General features: G+C 45.9%; 1 protein-coding gene across 5 annotated transcripts in view; it reads left to right on the top strand.

Annotated features, from left to right (window-relative positions):
* Mtcl1 (microtubule crosslinking factor 1) overlaps positions 1 to 24,056 on the top strand; it is a 138,133-nt gene that overhangs the window by 108,035 nt on the left and 6,042 nt on the right. For all 5 annotated transcript variants that reach the window (XM_045143903.1, XM_004662671.2, XM_045143904.1 and 2 more), the window contains 5 exons: positions 1,418 to 1,585; positions 6,054 to 6,308; positions 14,936 to 15,214; positions 17,831 to 17,862; positions 21,588 to 23,124. In XM_045143903.1, the coding sequence (XP_044999838.1) occupies positions 1,418 to 1,585; positions 6,054 to 6,308; positions 14,936 to 15,214; positions 17,831 to 17,862; positions 21,588 to 23,124 (2,271 nt within the window). The remainder of the gene's footprint in view (positions 1 to 1,417; positions 1,586 to 6,053; positions 6,309 to 14,935; positions 15,215 to 17,830; positions 17,863 to 21,587; positions 23,125 to 24,056) is intronic.

Below are 24,056 nucleotides of genomic sequence, written 5' to 3' on the forward strand. Positions count from 1 at the left end.
CCCTTTAAAAAATAATAGTTTATTTATTTGAGAGAGAGAGAAAGAGGCAGAGAGATAGAGAGGGATAGAGAGAGAAAGAATGGGCGTGCCAGGGCCTCCAGCCACTGTAAATGAATTCCAGACACTTGCTTCCCTTGTGCATTTGGCTTATGTGTGTCCTGGGGAATCGAACCAGGATCCTTTGGTTTTGCAGGCCTTAACCGCTAAGCCATCTCTCTAGCCCCAGAATGCACTTTTGGTACTTTTTTTTTTTTGTCTAATTGGAAGAAACAGGCCACATGGCTTGCATTACCAAGGTAGCATTATTATTATTTCTTATGTTTTATTCATTCAGACAAACCTTTCCATTCCTTCTACTCCCCTCCCTGCTACTCTCCCCCTCTTGCCTCTTCCATTTTCCAAAATATAGGGTGTCATTGTATAGCCCAGACTGATCTAGCACTTGTGATCCTCCTGCCTCAGCATCCCTGGTACTGGCATTACAGGCATTATATACCAAGCTTTCTGATATAATGCCCACACTGACAGATAATAAGACAGAAATCTCAGCTTTGAGATGTGTCCTCAGAAAACTAGGCAGAGTTTGGAAAGCATAACGTCTTTTATATGAGGTGCAAACAGTAAAAAAAAAATCTCTGTTCTCTATGTATTTGCTTAATGTAAACAGGACTGTGTCCAGCACTGTGTGAGGGAGGGTCAGTGGTGGCCATGGTGGGGAGGTGGTTGCTATGCGTGAGGTTAGTGAGGTGAACACTGAGGATGGAGGAGCCTGTAGTTTAATCTCAATGTACTGCAACAAAGACTACAAGAGTAGATTGAGGATTTCACTCTTGATGTCAATTATGAACCATCAAAAGCCCATCATGCACCCACAGCCATGTTTGTCCTTCTGATAAGTTCTTAGTAATCATAAGTCAGAGTATGACCACTCTGTGTTTATGAGAGTCTCTAAGCCCTCGTGCATTCCCTTCTAATTCGATAGCTGGAATTAGTGATGGTGTATGTGAAGGTGAACCTATATGTGATCTCATGTCTGCATCCCATGACAAAGCGGCCAGCCCAGGTCAGCTCTGAAGTCCCACAGAGCATCCTGGCATCCTGGTTTCAGGGGATCCCTGTGGGCTTCTGACCCTTCCATGTTTCCACTTCTCAGGGCCCAAAGCACCTCTGCTGCAGGTGCTCACAGTGTGAGCCAACCTCTGAACATACCTGCCCAATGCCAAGGCTAGGTGTGCCTCAGGTTTTCAGTCTTAGCCTTAGGAGGCATCTGTGTAACCCCGGAATCTCTTGCTGTCATTCACCCACTCTGCCCCACTGAGAAGTGGCTCTAGCATCACCTGACTGCCCAGGCCCTCCATCTCCCACCTAAGGGACACTCTTCAGTGAAGCAGCCTAGCCTGACTCTGTGTTCCCATAGGTGGTAGAAAACCAGCAGCTCTTCAACGCCCTCAAGGCCCTGCTGGAAGACTTCCGCTCTGAGCTTCGGGAGGATGAGCATGCCAGGCTGCGTCTGCAGCAGCAGTATGCCAGTGACAAAGCTGCCTGGGATGTGGAATGGGCTGTGCTCAAGTGCCGTCTGGAACAGGTACCTGCCTCACGGGTCCATCTTACTCCATCCACCCGCAATCCCACCCCGTCAGGCACAGTTAGCTTTGCTGTAGCAACCCTAGTCCAGAGGCAGGGACAGGAGCAAGTGCTTGTGACTCTTCTTAAAGTGTTCAGTCTTTCACAAGGCCCCCTGTTCCCATGTAATCTCTCTCCCAAGGATGAAATGCATCTTCACCAAGCAGCATTTATCATTGCATTTACATATCGGCACTACACAAAGCTGTGCAGAGGAGCCCCATCAAAGGACCGACAGGGTGTAGCTGTCACTGTGTCCAGCTGACTTAATTTCAGACAGCAGAAAGCCATCAGAATAGATGATGGCTTGGTGGCCTCTAAAAAAGGGGACACATGTGGTCCTTTGTATATGTATTTAAAATATTTAATTTATTTGCAAGCAGCAAGCATGGGAGAATAAGAGAGAGAAAGAAGGAGAGACAGAGGCTCACCAGGGCCTCTTGCTACTTCAAATGAAATCCAGATGTGTATCTGGTTTTATGAGGCTACTGGGCAAGCAAGTGCCTTTAACTGCTGAGCCATCTCTCCAGCCCAATCTGTTTTTCAACATAATTGATCAGAGCTTCCACTAAATGTTTTGAAAACATCCTCAAGTCCAGTCTTCTTTACCCCAAGAGAAACTGAGGCCTAAAAGAAGGCTGCTTGGCTCAGTTGAGTCGATTAATGCTAGGGTGGGAAGGGCCCAAGTGATCTGCCTCCAGAGTGACTTTCTAGCCCAGCCAGGAGCGTTTGGCTCAGATAGCAGGAAGCTGTCAGTGCTGAGCACTTGTCTAGACCTCCCACCTGTAGTACCTGCTGCTCACAGTTGCTTCCAGGCCATGAGGAGGAAGGAAGAAAGACGGTGTATTCCTGATCATCTCTTCTCTAGGCTCTGACATGAGGCAAACTATAAAAGAGCTAAAATTTTACGTGAATTGACTCAGTCATGAAAGAAAAAAAATATTGCCCAGAAAAGAGATGTTGTTTAAATAGCCTCCACCTCAATCAAAGATGAAAAGGGCCTGCCATGCCCAAAGGAAACAGCTCTCCTAGTACCCCCAGGCTTACCTGTGCTTCCATCTGTCCACAGATACCCCAAGTTCACCTTCGCTGCCACCCGGTCCCAAATACCCACAAAGTTCGTTTGCATTGTCTTCTGGGCCAGTGTTGTTAGGCTAGCAGTCCTGTGTAGAGTCAAGGTCAGAGCCCTCCAGGCCAAGCTCATGAAATGAGCTAGCTATAGGGCTTTTAGTAGACAGATACTCTGTTCATCCTAGGACCCAGCCTGCAAACTGAGCTATGGAGGAGAAATGCATCAGGTTGCTATCCCATGAGATTCTGTTAAACCTCTTCAAAAATATGGAAAGGGCTGGGGGAAAGCTAAATATTTTCAAAAACAGGGCTGGAGATATGGCTTAGCTATTAATGCACTAACCTGTGAAGCCTAGGAACCCATGTTCAAATCTCCAGGTCCCATGTGAACCAGATGCACAGTGATGTAAGCACACAATGCTGCACATGCGCCACAAGGGGGCGCATGCATCTGGAGTTCATTTCTCAGCCACTGAAGGTCCTGGTGTGCCCATTCAAAAAAATGAAAATAAAACATAAAAACAAGCGTAGGTAAAGAAGGGAGACATCTCTTCTTTACATCATTCTTGATGTGAGCCACTTTCACCTTTGCTCCATAGGAGCCTCTTGTTGACTACAAATGAAGCCTCAGGGAAAGAGTCACTACATGCCAGGAAACAAAGCTAGGACTTCAAGCCCAGAAACCAAGTAGCACCAGGCTGAGGGCATCCTCTGCCTAAACCACTTATGTCTGCTCAATTTGTGTAGCCAAGGATGAGTGAGCGATCCATTGTTGTTATCCTTTCTTGGCCCCCTACTACTTAAATGCAAACCAAAAAGTTAAATACTTTCTCTCAGGGGATCCTAAACCTCTTGGTTTTTGGAGCTGATTCCTAAGCCAGTCTTGTTCCAAATGCTGAGCATCCAGCAATCAAGGAGACAATTATCAGATGGATGCTGGGCCCCTGGGGCAATCCAGACCAGGTCTGTTGTTTGCAGTCGTGTAGAAAGTGTCTACCAGCTTGCTCACAAGGCTATGGGGGGACAAAAGCAAGCAAGTGGCATGCCCTAGTTCAAGCTCTTAGGAGAGCTCTGGTGAAACTCTACCAAGAACGTATCTCAAAGGGCATATAGTAATGGCCACGTGGCAAAAAGATCATGGATGTCTGGGGCTTAAAGGGGACATCGCAAAGGAAGAATCCTGGCCCATTGAGAACCTCATGTGTGAGGAGAAAGGGATGCAGCTAAAGCAGCAGCCGCTGAAATGGACAAGGAGGGTGCAGATCTGAACACAACACAAACAGCAAAACCTGCAGCCGACCCACTAAGTGGATGCTAGGAAGCTGCAAGTAAATGAGCATGGCTCTTAGGTTGAGCACTGGGAGATGGTGCCGAGACAGGAGCAGGGCAAAGAGAGCGCTTGGGCTGGAGAGGACGGAAGCTTGATGTGGGGTGCCTGTCACGATGTGTACTAGGCTAGAGACGCACATGCAGTGATGCTAAACAGGGACACATACTGAGACATGCCTAGCCTGTTTCATCTGCTTTCTTGATAATTTTCCTACCCCACCCAGATCCAGGCCCAGGCTTTCCCCTCTGTTACCTCTCCAAGAAGGTCCAAGCTACTCTCAGAGTCAGGGCAGTGTGGAGTATAATGTCGAGAGGTTAGTGTTAACTCCCTAGGCATCTCTGCTGGGCATGAACTTTCTGCTTAGCTGGCCATGGTGGTACACGTCTGTAATTCCAGTTATGAGGTAAGCGAAGGCAGGGAGATCCCAGGTTTGAGATCAGCCCCCGGGCAACTTAGTGAATTGAAACCTATCTCAAAATAAATTTTAAAAGGAAGGCTGGGGATATAGTTCAGTGGTAAAAGTACTTGCCTAACATGTGTGAGATCCTGAATTCTATATCTGGCTCAGGGGAAAACAATGCAAGATAAAACCTTTGTTTTTAATTAAATCTGAAAGAAGCCTGTATGAATGATCCAGGCTGGCTTAAGTCTTTGAACTACTGGTTTCAAAACAATTAAGAGTTTCTATTTAGACATACATGATTGGCAATGAATTTTAGTAGGGTTTTTGAATTACACATCTTAAGAATGTTAACTGAGCTCTTTCAGAGTATTGCTTCATAGCCCAGACTGGCCTTGATGTTGCCAGTTGGTCATTTGCCCATCAGGTTAGGCTCTTTTGTCTCCCCCATCACCCCTTCCACTGAGGGCCCTCCTCAGTGGCTGGATCAGTAGTCACTGTGGGGTCATAAATGCACCAGTTGATTCCTATGGGGAGGACAGTGCCTCACAGTACACCTTCCCATCTTGTAGCTTTTACATTCTGTCCACCCCATCTCCAGCAATATTCCCTCATCCTTGGAGGGTATGTTAGAAGTCACTCTTAGTGTTGAGCTCTCAGCAGCCTCTTAATTTATTCTTTGATGAACTTTGAGTCTCCTTAGCATCTACCACCATCTCCCTGGAGACAGTTCTCTGGCTAGCAGTGAGAGGAGCACACATATCTAATCTGCCACTTCCTCTGGCTGGTATGATAGACATGACTTGTACCATGTTAAGCAGTCAGTTTTCTTGTCATTTGGATGGGTCCTAGGCCTCTCCAGGATTCACCATCATTTGTAAAAAGTAGGTTCTCTAAGCAAGAGTTAGAACAGCATTGATCAAAGGGGAAAAAAAAAAACAGAGCTGTAGAAGATTTTAATAGACAAACCTCTCCTTTTGGCCAAAGTACAGTGGAATTGTCTCTTTAGGGTCTATGACCTTCCAAGCCATGTGCTTCTGACTTGGCTGTAAGTACCAGGTATAAATTCCCACCTACTGAGCAGGCCTCATATCCAATCAGAGAGCAGTTGACTACCCCCATAGCCTGTGTGCCACTATTACACCAGTGTGTACATCTTGCCTGGCTGATTGATTTTGTAGCTTGCAGAATCCATTGCTTATTCACACTGTTGGTGGCTTTTATCTCCCAGCAGCAAGCCTAGCACTTTCTTGTACTATGTGTGTCAAATATCCTTAATTTAGGCTCTCTCTCTTGCTCACTATCTCTCACCCTCCCTCCATATATACTGTGTGTGTGTGTGTGTGTGTGTGTGTGTGTGTGTGTAATTTTTTTTCAAGGCAGCATCTTGCTCTAGCCCAGGCTGACCTGGAATTCACTATATAGTCTCACGCTGGCCTCAAATTCACAGCGATCCTCTTCCCTCTGTCTCCTGAATGCTGGGATTAAAGGCTCCAATATTCCTTTTTTTCTACGAGATCAGTCTTAAGTGTGTTTCCAGGGGTCATGTGTAAATATGCTCAGCTTCCTATTTCTTCCAATGCCAAACTTGGCACAGAGGGCCATTCCTAAGTCTTTTCTCCTTGGCAGCTGGAAGAGAAGACTGAGAAAAGCTTGGGAGAGCTCGACTCCACTGCAGAGGGCAAAGGGGCCTTGAAGAAGGAGAGGGAGGTGCACCAGAAGCTGCTGGCCGACAGCCACAGCCTGGTCATGGACCTCCGCTGGCAGATGCATCACAGTGAGAAGAACTGGAACCGCGAGAAGGTGGAGCTCCTTGAGCGCCTGGACAGGGAGCGGCAGGAGTGGGAGCAGCAGAGGAAGGAGCTCCTGTGGCGGGTGGAGCAGGTAGGCACATGCCGAACACCAGAGCAGATGGCGTGCACACAGTGCACCGTCCTGGGCACCAAGAGTGCTTGGAGAAAGAAGGGAGTGGCTGCTATTACAACAGTGGTTCCTGGGAGTGCATGGGAAGGTGAAGGACATCTAGAATTCTAGTGTTGGAAAGCTACTCTAGTAACCCCACATATTACTTTCACAGGGCTCTGAACCTGCAAACACAATTTCAAAGGAGAAAGGATTTATTTTACCTCTTGGTTTCAGAGGGTTCAGTCCATGGCTGCTTAACCCCATGTGCTTGGACAGAACATCACGGCGGCAGGAGCATGTGGTGGAAGAGATACAGTGTCTCCTGGTGGACAGGAAGCAGAGCGAGCCGTACAGGAAGGGCCACAGCAAGCTATAGCCCTAAGGACATACTCTCAATGACCTACTTCCTACAACTAAACCCCACTTCCTACCTTTCATGACTTCCCAACAATCCCATCATGTTACAAATACATCTAGGGTCTAAGTCACTTACTGTAAGAGCCCTCAGTCTCTAATGAATTGGCCCCACAGACACACATAGGGGTGCCTTTGCTCATCTCTAACGAAGCCGATAAATTAAGGTTTACCACCATACCCTAGCACTGTAACGTCTTTTCATCCCAGAGTTTGTAGGAAACTTCCTTTGTGTGTACATGCAAGGGTAGAAACTCACTTCTTAAAGGAATCTGAAGATTAAACTTGAAAGGGGAGGTCATTTCAGGCCAAATTCAGTGATTTCTGCCTAAAGGCAAACTCACATTTACATTTGCCATGAAAGATGATGGCTCCAGCTTAAATGGAATTGTCACCATTAGTGAGGTAATTGCCAAATTAAGTTGGAAGTCCCTGTTTGCTGATGATGGCACCTGCTGTGAGTATTGCTGAGCTGTGATTAGATAGGACCAGATTCAAGGGAGGTAGCTGGTAGCAGCTCATCATATTCAGCTACAGAATGTGGGGAGAGCAGGAAGATTTGTTTCCCTACCGCCCAACATAGTCTTTCTCCGCATTGCGTCAGACAGACCGGCTTGCGTAGCCGCAGTCGTTCCTGAATGACTAATTTCCACATCACATTGACAGACGATTTGGAATTCCTCCCTTGCTGGATTTTTACCTTGCATACAGATTGTTTATTTCAGCCTAGCTTACTTAAATTCACAAGACTTCATGAAGTACCAATAATCAACCAAGATAAGGGAAAAAACCCTCATTACTAAATTATATTTATACCCGTATTACCCGCATTTATGAGGGAGCCTATTAAAAAATATGCTCTATTACACAGACAAAAATTTGAGTTTAATGTTGGATGGGAAGGGAGGAAGAATGAACTGTTTTTTTTTAAAAAAAAAAAAAAGATTAGGAATTTTTTTGACTTGGAAACAGTCGAGAGCATGAAAGAATACACATGGCACAAAGAAGGAGCAGGGATGCCTCCCAGGTTTAATCACCAATGAGTCACCTTGTTAATATTTGATATGGCTCCGTTTCAAAATTCTCTGAATCCTATCAGGAGGAAAGTTGGCATTTCCTGTTTGTCTTGGAACTACAGCATTGTGAAGAATCCCGAATAAATTCCAATGGATCTGGGCTCCGTTGAATGAATCTTTCATCAGGTAGATATGTTAGGACTAAAGGTAGCATGTAGTCTTAAAAAAAAACTGATCACCAATTCATCATACCCAACTTGAGTTGCCCAGTCACATCTTCTCCTCAGGGCACATGAACAAATACTTCTTCAACTCAGATAGGACCCTAAACAACAGACCAAAGAAACGATTCCATCCAAGTTTAGCTTAGTGAACCAGTGAGTTTATTCAGGGGTTACTTACAGGAACATGGATGACTCAAAGGTAATTGCATCATCAAAAAGTCCACCCCAGCACGGGTGGTGACTCAGGCAGTCTGCATGCCTGGAGCTCTTTGCACAAAGTCAAGCATCCTAGCCTGCTGGAAAGCCTCTTTCCCCAGCAGTCTCTGTTTACATAACCTGAGGGTGTCCTCTTAGGACTCTTCTAGCATTCTGAGTTGCATAAGCTTCCTGAGCCTTGAGCCTTCCGCATTGTGTAGGTTCTCTCCTGCCTCCAGGAGGGAACTTCTCAATTGTGATCACCCAAGGCTGCTTAGCTTGGTACCGTGGACCTTCCTCCTTGGCTTGGATTGCTTATCTTGCATATCCCCACTGTAACAGTGGAGGGAGGGAAGAAATTGGGGTTGTGGGGTGCTTTCTAGAACCCCAAGCCCTGAGTCCATATCTGCAAACTAACCAAAGAATTGGCAACTCCATATTCAAGAAAGTGATTATTAAAATACCACATTTTATTCAGATCTTACAAAGGAGTAGGGAAGAGAGAAAACTGGGAGGTGAGGGAAGAATAAGTGGGGTGAAGAGAAGTATATCACATGGAGCCCAGAAGATCATGTAGGCCACGTGAAGCCCAGGAGCCCATGTAACTGAACATGGATATTAGGGGGAAAAAAACATGAGAAAAGATTTTAAAAATATGCACTTCCAAGAAAGATCAAAAGTGAAGACCGTAATAAAAGGAAAAACAGTGTCTCTTCTCACCCTGGTATGGCTTCCTGGGTAGGAGAGAGCTCTTACCCATCCAAAGACCCAAAAAGGTTGTTGCCAGCTCCAAAGAGAGAGGGGAAAAATGGCCCATTCTCTCTGTGGATCCAGGGGGATATAGAATTTGCATCATCCCACCTGGGCACATTTATACCAGCTGTCCCAGCCATTTGGCCTGGGCTTAGAGGAGAAATACACCCATACCTGGGCAGGGTGCATACTTAGGAGAGATCTAGTTGGGTGAAATGGGCAAACACTAAATCCCAAGACTGGCGTAGGTGGGGCAAGCTAAAATAGGCATGGCCGGGTGGGGTGGGTATGGCGAGGGTGTGACGTCCTAAGGTCCCTCCCTTTAAGGGCCATCCTGATCCTGTCTAATTAATCTAACTGCTGACTCTGGAGGCCCACCCCCACATCCCACCATGCCTCCAGAAGGCCATCCTGTTCCCTGTCATGACCCTTCATGTAGTCATAGTGGCTTGTTGATCCTGAGATGGGTTTCATTCTTTTGAAAGTCACACTTGCTGTATGTTAAGCAGGTACTTTAGGCTTTTATTGCACTTTGGGGAGTAAGGGATTTCTAGCAAAGAAAAGAATGGGAAGATACATCTGATAACAAAGCTTTTGAAGACTCAGTGACCAGAGATAAGGTTTCACTTCATTCTGATATTTTGGTTTCAAAAATTCAAAAAGGGGGGGGGGGGCTGGAGAGATGGATAGCAGTTAAGGCGCTTGCCTGCAAAGCCTAAGGACTCATATTTGAATCTCCAGGTCCCACATAAGCCAGGCACATAGTGATTCTAGTGTGCAATATGGCACATGTACACAAGGGGGCACATGCATCTGGAGTTCATTGCAGTGGCTGAAGGCCTAGTGTGTCCATTCTCTCTCTGTCTGTCTCTTTCTCTCTCTCTCTCAAAAAAAACGGGGGGGTGGGCAGGGGTGACCTTTATTGTGATGTGGTCAGTGTTTCAGCAACTCTGCAACATCTTGGAGCTGCACAGGAGTTCAGACAACCATTATGGTGATAGATTCCACCCTGTGTGCACAAGGATTTCCTTACTGACTTCAGAAGCCAGTTGGTTCATGATGAACAGATGTGGCACACATGCAATTGTGGCTTTCAAAAATAGGCTAGCCTTCTGCCAAAGTAACTCAGCACTTTTTATTGCATATATGTGTGTGGTGTCCATGTGTGTGTATACACATGTGTGCACGTGCACATGTACATGTGGAGTCTAGAGGACTATCTCAGAAGTTATTCTTAGGAAAGCTGTCCATTCGATTTTGAGACAAGCTCTCTTATTGGCCTGGAACTCACCAAGTAGGCTAGACAGTCTTGCCAGCAAGCCCCAGGGACACACCCATCTCCATCTCCCACCAGTGGGTTTATAGGTGTACACCGCCATGCCCAGCAGTTTTATATGGATTTTAGGATTGAACTCATGTCCTCATGTTTCCAAGGCAAGCACTTTACTTGCTACCCTATCTTCCCAGCCCCAAAGTGTTCAATATATTTTTTTATTTCTTTATTTATTTGAGAGTGACAGAGAGAGAAAGAAGCAGAGGGGGAGAGAGAGAGAGAGAGAGAGAGAGAGAGAGAGAGAGAGGAAGGGAGAATGGGTGCACCAGGGCTTCAAGCCACTGCAAATGATCTCCAGACGCGTGCACCCCCTTGTGCATCTGACTAACGTGGGTCCTGGGGAATCAAGCCTTGAACCGGGGTCCTTAGGCTTCATAGGCTAGCGCTTAACCGCTAAGCCATCTCTCCAGCCTGTGTTCAATATTTTAAAAGATAGTTTTATAAGTCTCAGTGCCCAGCCCTAAAACTTCAGTACAGTTATTGTTTAGATATTTTCTAAATAAAAGAATAAGTTGAAGGACTAGAGAGGTGGCTCAGCAGGTAAGGCACTTGCTTGCAAAGCCGGATAGCCTAAAGCCAGATGCAGAGAGTGACACATGTGTTTGGAGTTTGTTTATGGCAGCAAGTGGTCCTGGTGTGCCCATTCCGATGTTCATTCATTTTCTTTCTCTCTCTCTCTCTCTCTCTCTCTCTCTCTCTCTCTCTCTCTCTGTGTGTGTGTGTGTGTGTGTGTGTATGTGTGTGTGTGTGTGTGTCTGTCTCCTTCTCCCTCTTCCTCCCTCCCTCCCTTCCTTCCTCTCTCTCCCTCTCCTTGCAAATGAATGAATAAATAAATATACTTTTTAACAAAAAGAGTAAGTTGGGGCTGTAGAGATGGCTTAGTGGTTAAGGCACTTGCCCATGAAGCCTAAAGACCCAGGTTCAATTTCCCAGTACCCATGTAAGCCAGATGCACAAGGTGGCACATGCATCTGGAATTCATTTGCAGTAGCTAGAGGCCCTGGCACACCCACTCATTCTCTCTCTCCCCCCTCCCACTTTCTTGCTCTCTCTCAAATAAATAACATATTTTTAAAAAAAGAATAAATTGGTTCAAGTGTGTATAGAGATGTATGTACATCTATGGGTCTGTGTGCAAACTATATCACTCATTGAGTTGTTTGTTCATTTAACTTAGCTACACATTCCACAGATAAACAAGAAATGTAACTGAATCTTCTCCACAATGTCTACTTGATATTTGACTCCTTGGTAAGCCATAGAGCCTTCGCCATGATAACCTAATACAGACAGTGAAGGAGGTAACACTAAATCCATTTTCCACTTCCAGAACACATGCTTCATACTTGTCCAGCGTCATTAAATTCTTGCATAATTTCTATAGCACACGAGGCAGTTTGTGTGATAAGTGGCTCGGGTTGTACAGTGCGTCTCATCAGTCCGGGTAGTGTCTCTTCTCGCTCTCACCCTGTGTTGGGTGGGAAGGTAGTTAACATGAACTTTTAGAGTCACACTGGATTTCTCCTTAGGATTGCTGAGCTCCCAGTTAACAGTCATCTGTCACTGTATTTGCTAAAAAGGAAAGCTGTGCATCACCCAGGATCCTGCCAGTAATTTTCTTAAGTCACTTGCCTTTACAGCATGAAAGTCTATTTTTTCAAGCCTGTTGACAAAACATCCTTTTTTTTTTCTTTTGACTAGTCTGGTGTCCAGTAAGGTGACACTCATGAGGCTTTATTGTGCCCAAAACTATTTGCAATGCAAATGTGGTGAACTTTCTATTTGCTTTAAACATTGCTCTGCTGTCAGCTTGCAAGTACAGTAGATGCGCTGCCCAGAGGAGCCCTGTTCGTTAAGAACCTGGTATTCCATTACAGCACCACGCAGGCATCTTAGCAGCGCAGACTGCCAGCTACAACCACTGCAGCTCATTTTTAGGAAACTTGACACTTAGCAGCTCTAGTGCAAGCTGCTGCTGGCTGCCTGGGTTTATTTTTGAAATCCCACTTTACTGAGTTAGAATGTGCTTGTTCATAGCCCTCCCTTTAGTCATTCCTTCTTCCCCTTCACACACACCCTCAGCACATATTCACAGCTTCCAGTGTGATTCTTGTATTTTAATTCCTTGCCCAAAATAACTTGGAGATGATCATATGTTGAAACTAAACTGCACTGACATGTGTTCAATGGAGATAATAAAAAGCTTTCCTATATATATAGTAAAGCAGTTAAGATTGTTAAGAGAATTGCAAAGAACTGCGTCACCAGAGGGGAAGAGGAGGGGGGGGGCGCTGAGCTCAAACCTAGAGTGATCTGTTGTGTGAACCTGCTGCAGACTCTAATATCTCAGCTTAGTCTGCTTGAATTTCTCTCTTCCTCATATTTTTATGCATGGAGACATTCGTTCTACCACCAATGAAATTACTAAAACTGAGAGAAAGTCTATTTGTACTCATTATCTCTTTGGCTTCCTCCTGATAGCTCCAGAACCATACTTATATGTCTAGCTTGTGGGTGGAGGCTCAAATCAGGTTACTGGGAGACGATTTAGTGGTTAGAAGCACTTGCATGAAAGCCTGTGTGTCTGAGTTCAATTCCCCAGCTCCTTGTTTGCAGCAACAAGAAACCCTGGTGTATGTGTGTACACATATACACACACATGCATGCACCCACAAATTCACAAAAATAAATTTGTAAAAAAAATTAAAAGGAAGCTATCCATGTTGGAGAGAGTTCAAGCACTTGAGAACTGGAAATCTTTAGTTAACTACCTCTTCAGGTCAAATCCAAATGTCATTTTGACCATTCAGATAGCTCTGTTATTCAAGAAGACATCAATGTAGGAAAGTGTGGGTCTGTCACTAGTGAAGGTCTCATTAGAAATCCATAGGTGGAAATAGCTTCAAGTCTCAGTTGTGCTTTCTGCACATGGTTAGAAAGGGAGACAGAAGGAAGAAGATGGGGTGAGTGGAGGGAAAGCCAGTGAGACACGTCTCTGGGCTGTCGCAGCAGTCCTCTGTGATTTGCATAGTTCCCCCCTCAAGATAGTCTAGAATAGAACTCTCCCCTGCATGAAGGCTGCTCATCTGTGTGTCCCCAGCCCAACAAGCTGCGCATGAGCCAGGCCTCTTTGGCTCTTTGGGCATCACTGGATCTGTCACCTGTGTCTACACCCTACTTTACAGAGGGGGAACCTAAGCTGAGTTGAGCAGAATTTGGAGCTTACACTCATCAGCAAGCCATGCATCTAAAAGTCTTGTTCAGTCCCTCCCTCCCTTCCTTCCATTCTCCCATCCATCCATCCATGCTGGGAGTTAAACTCAGGGCTTTGCTCATGCAAGGCAGTGCCCTCCTACTGGGCTGCATCTCCAGCTCCTCCAAATCGGTTTTGTAACTCCAAGTATCCTGCATTGGCCCATTACTGCATGAATTCACCACAGTGAGCCAACAAATCTGCCAGATCTTTAGCTGTCTTTAGAGCTAAGTTTTAATCCTCCCAAGCAAAATTTAAGCTGTTTTTAACCAAATGGCTCCAATTTAGTTCAGTAACTCAGGTTATAGATAGAACCTGTTCTGTGTGTCTTCAAGCAATTAAAATAATATCTCAGGAGTTTACCGTCAGTGACTGAACACCATGGGGCATATCTAAAGTTCTGAAAGTAATTCCAAAGGAGAGTTATACACATGATGTTTAACCATGTTAATTAATTTATTTATTTGAAAGAGAGAGAATGGGCATTCCAGGGCCTCCTATCACTGCAAATGAACTCCAGACACATGTGCCCCTTTGTGTATCTGGCTTTATGTGGGCCCTGGCAAATCAAACCCCAGCCGTCAGGTTTTGCAAGTAAGTGCCTTTTACCATTGAGCCATCTCTCTAGCCACCACCTTAATTTGTAAATGATTGTATAATTTCCCATGAGCATAGCACTAAAGCAATGAAAACATACATATCTTGGGCTGGAGAGATGGCTTAGCAGTTAAGCACTTGCCTGTGAAGCCTAAGGACCCCAGTTCGAGGCTCGATTCCCCAGGACCCACATTAGCCGGATGCACAAGGGGGCGCAAGCGTCTGGAGTTCGTTTGCAGTGGCTGGAGGCTCTGGCGTACCCATTCTCCCCCCCCCTCTCTCTGTCGCTGTCAAATAAATAAATAAAAATAAACAAAAAAATTCTTTTTAAAGAAAACATACATATCTTAAGACAGAAATGCAGAAAAAAGCAAGTATTTGCATTAGAAAGAGTTGGCCATACTTGTGTATGGCAAATGCAGTTTGTCTACTCCAGATGAAATTGTGGTTTTATCTACTTATTTGAGAGAGAGAATGGGCATGACAGGGCCTCCTGCCATGCTCCGGATGTATGAGCCACTTTATCCATCTGGCTTTACATGGATAATGGGAAATCGAACCTTATGTGGTAGGCTTTGCAAGCAAGTGCCCTTAACTGCTGAGCCATCTGCCCAAGCCTGAAATTGTGGTTTCCTTAACAAAGCATTTATACTAGTATGTCACATTTTGAAATTGAGATCAGAACCTCAAGAGCATTTGTTTTCTAGCCAAGTCTTTCAGATTGACACATATATAACTACAAGTAGTGGAGAAAAGGTGGCATTAGGAAGACTGTCAAACTGGAAAGGGGGTACTAACTGTTTCCATTTTTAACATCCAAGTTACAGAAAGAGAACAGTCCGCGGAGAGGTGGCAGTTTCCTTCATGATCAAAAAGAAGGCAACAACCGTCCCTTTATGCACCAAGGAGGCCTCCGTGCACCCCGACCTGTGTCCATGTGGCCCTGTGCCGACACTGACTCCATTCCCTTTGAAGAGAGGCCACTTTCCAAGCTAAAGGAGTCAGACAGGTGTTCAGCCAGCGAGAACCTCTACTTGGATGCCTTGTCCCTGGATGAAGAGGCAGAGGAAGCGCCACCCCTCGGGAACTGTCTCGCCGAGGTCAGCCGGGGTTTTTCTGCTCAGTCACTAACAGCACAATGAGGGAGCTGTCACTAGATGCAGTCACTGTCTGGCAAAGCCCTGTCCTGGCAGGTTCCTGGGGCACCCTGTGCTTTGAATGAAATAAAGTCTTGCCAGTGGTGACCATTTTGCTTGCCTGCCCTGACCTTTCACTCCTGCTACAAAAGGGTCAGTTTAACTTAACCACCTTGGTTTTGGATTTAGGAACTCTGAACTAGTGTCCTGTGCAAAATGAAGGTCTGGAGTGAGTCTAGGCAACAAAATGCACAAGAGAAAATAATTCTGGGAAATGTATATTTTCAACTGCCCTTTTAAAAACTTTATTTATTTTTCAAGCAGAAACAGATAAAGACAGACAAAGACAATGGGCATACCAGGGCCTCCAGCTTCTGCAAACAGACTCCAGGAGCTTGTGCCGTTTAATGCATCTGGTTTTACGTGGGTAATAGGAAATCAAACCTGGGTCGTTAGGCTTTGTAGACAAGCACCTTAACCACTAATTCATCTCTCCAGCCTCAACTTTCTTAAAATCATAATATTCTTTTTCAATTCTAGGAAACTAATAACTGAACATTTCTTAATTTCTTAACACTTACAAGTAGCAGATATCACAAACACTGACATACTGTAAACATTATTCTAGGCCAAGTGTGGAGGGGAAAATCCAATGATTAGAAACGATGTCAATTATATTACCACATGGATGAATTAAGTTAGCTACCAAAATTTCTAGGGCACAGTATTATTTGCTTTTTCTCTGATTATGCTTTTTTGTTGTTTTGTTTCTTTGAGGTAGGGACTTGGCTGTAGCCCAGGTTAACCTGGAATTAGTCTCAGGCTGGTCTAGGACTCATAGTGATCCTCCTCCTACCTCAGTGACCCAAGTGCTGGGATTAGAGGCATGTGCCAACACACCTGGCAGAGACAGAGAGAATGAATGGAGGCACCAGGGCCTCCAGCCACTGTAAATGAACTTCAGAACCATGTGCCACTGTGCATCTGGCTTTACCTGAGTACTGGGGAATTGAAATTAGGTTGCTAGACTTTACAGGCATGCACCTTAACCACCGAGCCATATCTCCAGCCCTGATTATGCCCTTTCTAAAACCTTATTCTAAAAACTGCTACTAGGGATCATTATGTGTGAACTAGTCTTACAGTTGCTATACCTGACATTTGTTCTTCCCAAATACTTAATACTTCAAAGAGTTCATCCCAAATAGGGTAATTGAGATGTGGGGAAAATATACAGGCTGAGTGCCCCTGATTCAGAGTGCTGCAAATAGAAGAATTTCAGATTTTTTGTTGTTGTTGTTGAGTTTGGAATATTTGCATGTCCGTGATAAGATTACACAGAGATATGACCAAAGTCAAACTCCCAAATGATTCATGTTTCATTTTCATCTTACATAGCCTGACAGCAATTTTCTTTTTCAAGGTAGAGTTTCACACAAGCCCAGGCTGACCTGGAACTCACTATGTAGTTTCAGGGTGGCCTCGAACTCACAGCCAACACACCTGGCTAGCCTGACAGCAATTTTACTTGGTCTGTTCAATTTGTGTGTGAAATAAACCTCAGCACTCAAAAAGTTTCAGACTTTGGAGCATTTCAGATTTCAAACTTGCAGATCAAATGATGCCCAGCTGGTGCTTGAGTCACATGAGGGAGGTTGGTTAGGCCTTCACCTGGGTAGTATGTGTCAGACTGTCCTGCCCAGCCTACACACCTACAGGCAATTTCTGTGGCACATGGGACCCGAGTGGGAACACCGACTGTGTCCTGGCTCTAGCTGTGAGTGGCTAGGACTGCCCTACTCATCTATGTGGCACTGACAAGGGCAGGCTCACCAAGAGGAGGGGCACCCTTCAATATACACTGCCCCAAGGAATATTGTTTCATTTACTGTCACAGCCTTGTTTCTTTCACACTGTATCAGCACGAGTGTTTCCTTAACTGACAACCTACTGTGCTTCTTGCCAGCACAGCTCTCCTCTTCCTCCTCCTCCTTCCTTCTCTTCCTCTTCCATCTCCTTCTCCTCTTCCTCCTTATTTGAAACAGGGTCTCACTCCAACCCAGGTTAACCTGGCAATCATTTTGTTGTCCAAGCTGGCCTTAAGCTCATGATGACCTTTCCCATCTCAGCCTCCCAAGTGCTAGGATTATAGAGGTGACCACACCCAGCCCGTCCGTCTTCAGTGGTAATCACTGTTATTCCACTGGTTGATCCTCAGACTACTTAAAACCAAACAGCGGCCCAAGGATGTCTTTTCAACATTCATACAAGATTTTAGACCAGAAGACAGCAAGTCAGTCTTTCTGTGTCTTTGAAACCTGTGCAATAAAGAAGGAAAGTCCTTTGAGGAGCCACAGATGAGTTATTTCCTCCACATTTCCAACCAGACCTTCTCACTCAGCCAGCCCCTCCAGTTCCTGAAAAATGCACCCTCCCCCTTTGCACTCCTGCCTAACACTTGACCTCAGCGTGCATTTTAAATGACACCTCAGGGGAGCAGAGTGAAACCAGTCACATTAGTACAGTCAGGGTTCCTAGGCAACCAAAATTGACTCAGATGAACTTTTTTCTTTTTTACAGGAAGAAGAAAATCATAGGGGAAATCTTCAAAGGTAAGTAAGATTGATGAAAATAACAGATTACTGAATTAAATGTCTCTTGGCCTTAAAATCCTATCTTTTTGAAGCAGTGTATATGGATACTCTCTTTAAAATGACTTAATAGTAGATAATTGCATCTTATTATTCTTTTCAAAAAATATACTGCTTTTGAGTATCAGCAACAAAAAGCCAGGCACACTGTATTTCCTGGGTGTATTAGTTTTGTGGTAAGAACTTGGTATGTGCAAAGGAGTGGTTTTTGAAAAGGTCCTTGGAAAACTCTCTTCTCATGTGAATTTTGGGAAAAAAAAAATTCCCTCTTGACATATGAGACATTTTATATATTATGTGCCTAATGGATGTTTTTGGTCTACTAGGAGGATTTATTAAAGTTTGTTTTTTGTTTTTTTTCTTTTTCTGTCTGGAATCTCCAAAGAAAATATATCGTAGTTGGTGTTGCTGGGTCGCACGCATGCCGGCTCTCCCCGTGCCGGGCTGCTCTCCTGTCTTACACTTACGTTCATTACTGTAGATACATATTTTTTTTCACTACATGAAACTTTTGGGGCTCTTTGCTATTTTCAGTTCTCATCCTTCATTTCCCCATGAAGAGGCCGTGAAGGATCCTTCTTCCGTTCTAAGCTGCCAGGCCTCACAGCCTGCAGAGTTACTCCGCTCATTGGTTTTTTCACTCCCCTTTGGTCATGCATGGCAGAACTATTGGCCTTGGGCACTTGGGAGTCCAAATCACATCTACCCTTTCTAATCTATGCCCTTGGGTAGGTGGTTTTAGGCCTCCACTTTCTCATCTGTAAGTAAGCGAGCTTTAGATTTTTTTTTTTTTTTTTTGAGAGAGGGCACACCAGGACCTTCAGCCAGCTACGAACAAACTCCAGATGCTTGAACGCATGTACAACATTGCACACTTGTGTAACTGCGTCTGGCTACATGGGACCTGGAGATTTGAACAAGTTCTTAGGCTTCACAGGCAAGCACCTTAACCTCTATGCCATCTCTCCAGCCCTAGATCATTTTTTTTTTTTTTTGGCAAGGAAAGAGAGAATGAGAATATGAAAAAGGGTGCAACAGGACCTCTTGCCAGTGCAAACGAATTCCAGATGCATGTGCCACTTTATACATCTGGCTTTATGTGGATGCCGGGGAATTGATCCCAGGCTGATAGATTTTGCAAATGCCTTTTTTGTTTGTTTGTTTCAGAGGTAGGGTCTCACTCTAGCTCAGGCTGACCTGGAATTCAGGGTGGCCTCGAACTCACACAATCCTCCTACCTCTGCCTCCCAAGTGCTGGGATTAAAGGCATGTGCCACCACACCTGGCGCAAATGCCTTTGAACTGTCGAGCCATCTCCCTAATGCTAAATATTTTTTTAATTTTATATATTTTATTTTTATAGCCTGCATGTGTTAATGCACATGAAACAAAACAGTACCTTTCACAGAGGCAGCAGTGGAGTTTAGCTGTCATTTCACCATCTACTGTCTTTCCCCATTGACATCTACATTCGCACCTGTGCCCAGGTTAGGGTGAGAGCCAGCCTTCTTTACCACCCAAACCTCTGACCTTTCCGTTTTCTTCTTGCACTGTAGCTGGTTTTGGTTTTTAAATTTTACTTGTTTCTATTGATTTAAAAGTAATCAACATGCCATTGTAAAGTGTAAACCGTATCAAAATGTTCAGCACATAAAAAAATGTGAAGATAGCCGGGCGTGGTGGCGCATGCCTTTAATCCCAGCACTCAGGAGGCAGAGATAGGAGGATCACCGTGAGTTCGAGGCCACCCTGAGACTATACAGTGAATTCCAGGTCAGCCTGGGCTAAAGTGAGACCCTACCTTGAAAAACAAAAAAAACAACAACAAAAAAAGTGAAGACGCCTCACCTCTCCTCCATCCCTTTTCCCTCTGGTTTCTAACCACTTGGTGGGTTTCCTATGCACCTCTTGCCTATATATGTTTCCAGTATGTCCCGGTCTTGTTTTGTTTATGTGACCACTGCTAAGGTTGATGTCTCTCCTTTCTTTGTCATCGTTTGATCCACTCTACCAGCTGAGACTCAGAGGCACAAAGTCCCCCCCCATCCATGTGTGCCCCTGATGTTTCTGTGCCATGGTCAATAGGTAGACTTGCTCAGAGCAGAGCCCTAGTCTGATCTCATCATTATTAATAGATCCTAGGTAGGAGAAGGTATACACTTGATCTAGGGCCCCTTCATCAGGACCTGGGCTGGTCTAGAACCTTATGTATAAGCTCTAGGGAGCATTAATATGTGTCATAAGCAAGTGCTATAGTTGTGTTGATAGGGAATCCATGTCCACCTCACCCTCACCCCAGCTGGAGGGATTCCAGGATGCAGAGGTTATGTCACCTGAGGTGATGGGCACAGCCAGCCACCAGCCTCCTTCCTAACTTAACCAATACATATCTCAGTGCCTCTGTTGTGCCTACTGGGTATTTGGAAGGTATTCAGTGAATTCATATCAGATTCATAAATATGGAATTACAGTGATGACATTGAGAAATTGACACCAACATCCATGTGGATCAGACAGCAGTGATCGCTCCAACTCACCTGTCTTCTCCCTTCCATGGTGTGTAAGTGTCTACAAGAGGCTTTCTCTTATCTATGATGTAACAGTGGAACATAAACACACACAAAAAATGTGGCCATAAATAAGGGAGCAGAGAAGGCGGAGGTGGAATGAGCCCACTAGTGAATTTGATAGGTTTCATGGAGCTCTTGGTTGAAACCAGACTTGGAAACGAAGTTCTAGTCTGGTTATGTGTTCCACTTTCCTCCTTTCTCTTTGTTGCAGTCAGGTTTGCATTGCTGGTAGAAACCACCCAACCAAGAACAGCTTGTGGGGGAAACAAGGTTTATTTTGTCTCAAGGGGAAGCTCCATGATGGCAGGGAAAACAATGGCATGAGCAGAGGGTGGACATCACCCCCCAGCCATCATTAGGTGGACCATAGCAACAGGAGAGTGTGCCAAACACTGGCATGGGGAAACTGGCTATAATACCTATAAGCCCACCCCCCAAAATACACTACCTTCAGGAGGCTTTAATTGCCAATTGCTGTCAGCTGGGGAGACTGGCATTCAGAATACCTAAGTTTATGGGGGACACCTGAGTCAAAACACCACACTCTTACATCTTCCACATGACCTTCTAAGGTATTAGTCCTTCAAGCCAATAGAGGTTGAAGCTGATTAGGTGAAAGGAGACTTTAGCTTGTAGCTTTTTCATCACAGTCTTTCTCTGTCATGTCCCATTGGTTCATTAGAGCCCGAGATCACAGCATGTTCCTCTGCATAAGATGATGGATGCTTGCTGTGATGCTGGGACTCAGTAAGTCACATTAGGGGGTCAGTGAAGGCTCTCCACGGTGGTTGGAGTGTCCATGTCACAGTCTGGAGTTAGATATGACTGCACTGTAGCTCCTCCAACCTTTTCCACTGGTTTCCATGGCAGTTAAGGGGTGGCTATGTTAAATTATAACACACAAAAAAAATCTTCAGGGGCAATTCCAGAAAAAAGTAGAATAGACATTCAGAAGGTGAGCTTGTGAGCAGAAGACTTGAGCAGCCGGCCTGTGTTCTAACAGTTAGGTAGAGGCGTACACCTCCATGGTATATGTCTTGCAGAACCCAGCATGAGCCCTGCTGTAGGGAGCTTCTGGGAGGGCACTGACACCTTCTGTTTTGCCTCTTTCCTCAGGGCTGTGTCTGTGTCCTGCATGTCTGAGTTCCAACGCCTGATGGATGTCTCCCCCTTCCTGCCTGAGAAGGGCCTGCCATCTGCCAACAACAAGGAAGACATCACACCACCCCTGTCTCCTGATGACCTGAAGTACATCGAAGAATTCAATAGCAAGAACTGGGACTACACGTCCCCGAGGGCTGGGGCTGAAAGGCCCCCGGACGTCTGGACAGATCGGACCGACGTGGGGAGGGCAGGGCATGAGGCCACCACAGAACCTTTCCCTGATTCCTCTTGGTACCTGACTACCAGTGTCACCATGACCACGGACACCATGACCAGCCCAGAGCACTGCCAGAAGCAGCCACTGAGAAGCCACGTCCTCACGGAACAGTCTGGGGTCCATGTGTTGCACAGCCCACCTGCCATCCGCAGGGTTGACAGCATAGTGACCAGTGCGGAGGGTCCCTTTCCCACAAGCAGAGCCAGAGGGAACCTGGGAGATGTCAAGGGGGGTCATCCTGAACCTGTGCTCAGCAGGTGGTCTTGTGCCCCCTCCAGACACCCCCGAGACTATGTGGAGGGGGCGCTCCGCCCCCTCGACAGACCCCTCTGCACCTCCCTTGGGTTTGCCTCTCCGTTGCACAGCCTAGATATGTCTAAGAATATGAGTGATGACATGAAGGAAGTGGCCTTCTCTGTCAGAAATGCCATCTGCTCTGCTTCTACTGACCCTCAAGTCAGGGACATGGCCTGCCAGACCAACGGGTCCCGGACAGCAGGAACACAAACAATCCAAACCATAAGCGTAGGCCTGCAGACCGAGGCCCTGCGTGCCAGTGGCGTCACCAGCAGCCCCCACAAGTGTCTCACGCCAAAAGCCGGAGGTGGCACCACACCTGTGTCTTCTCCTTCCCGCAGCCTTAGGAGCAGGCAGGTGGCCCCTGCCATCGAAAAGGTGCAGGCCAAGTTTGAACGCACCTGCTGCTCCCCCAAGTATGGTTCCCCTAAGCTTCAGAGGAAGCCCCTCTCCAAAGCAGACCAGCCAAATAGCAGGACCTCACCGGGCATGGCCCAGAAAGGGTTTAGTGAGTCAGCCTGGGCCCGCTCTACCACCACAAGGGAGAGCCCTGTGCACACCACCATCAATGACGGTCTCTCCAGCCTCTTCAACATCATCGACCATACTCCAGTGGTGCAGGACCCCTTCCAGAAGGGGATGAGGGCTGGGAGCCGGTCTCGCTCAGCAGAACCTAGACAGGATCTGGGCCTAGGTCAGGAAACAGGCACCAGTTCCCGAGGAAGGTCACCTAGCCCCCAAGGGGCTGGCTCAGAGATGGGCAGGGAAGATGGGGGAGAATGCACGCCAGTGAGGCAGGACTTATCTGCTCCTCCTGGCTACACGCTCGCCGAGAATGTGGCCCGGATCCTCAACAAAAAGTTGTTGGAGCATGCCTTAAAGGAAGAGAGGAAACAAGTCACCCATGGACCCTCAAGTCTTACCAGCGACAACCACGCAGGAGAAGTGGTCACAACTGAGCCAGGATCCATGGAGGTAAAGAATGTTGAGTATCCGTGCCTTTCCCCACCAGCCTTAGCTGCTGGCCATGAGGAAGCCTGGGGTAGAGACTGGGCAGGGATTTCAGGAGTCCCTGTCCCTATTTGCTGCTTGTACCTGGGAGGGGGGATGGAGTGTACATGAGAAAGCAATAGGCAGGGACACAAGCCTTGGGAAGAAAAGTTTATTTTACTGTCTTCACAAAATCAAGAGGACAGGGCAAATTTGGTTCTGGCTCTCCCCTCTGGTCTGAGTGCTCTGATCTGCGATCAGGGCTTTATACCTGGGATGTAGCTGTCCCTCTTTTCTGTGTGACTTGTGTGGGTGAGAACAACCCTGTGAGTATGCATCAGGGCTTGTGGGCACTGAAGCTTGTGGCAGTACGAGAGGTGAGTAGCAGGGTATTTTGGCCACACAGACATGAGCACATCTTTCATCAGGAACTAGAATCACTTTTGGATTCCCAAACCAGCCACAGTACATATTAGCAGTTTGACATCTTATTAATCACCCGCTTGTGTCTGTAAATTTCCCTAGTAGTAAAATCACGTTAAACAAATGTATAAAGGCAAAAAAAAAAAAATCTTGCCCTAATACAATATGGGGGTGATGTTTGTCATGAATTGGTCACATTGGTCACCACTAAATTCTGTTTTGATACATACGCCCTTATGATTTTTTTTGTTTTTTGTTTTTTGGGGTTTTTTTTGAGGCAGTGTCACACTAGCCCAGGTTAACCTGGAACTCACTCTGTAGCCTAAACTGGCCTCAAATTCATAGTGATCCTCCTATCTCAGCCTTCCAAGTGCTGGGAAGTGGACACCACCACATCCTGCTCCACATGGTAGTTTTTCACATCACCACCACCACAGTAATGACCATTACCATTTCCACAACCAAGAACAAGCAAAATGAAACAAAGCCCAATG

Source organism: Jaculus jaculus, chromosome 2 (assembly GCF_020740685.1).
Source record: "Jaculus jaculus isolate mJacJac1 chromosome 2, mJacJac1.mat.Y.cur, whole genome shotgun sequence".
In the NCBI taxonomy this organism is placed as follows: domain Eukaryota; kingdom Metazoa; phylum Chordata; class Mammalia; order Rodentia; family Dipodidae; genus Jaculus; species Jaculus jaculus.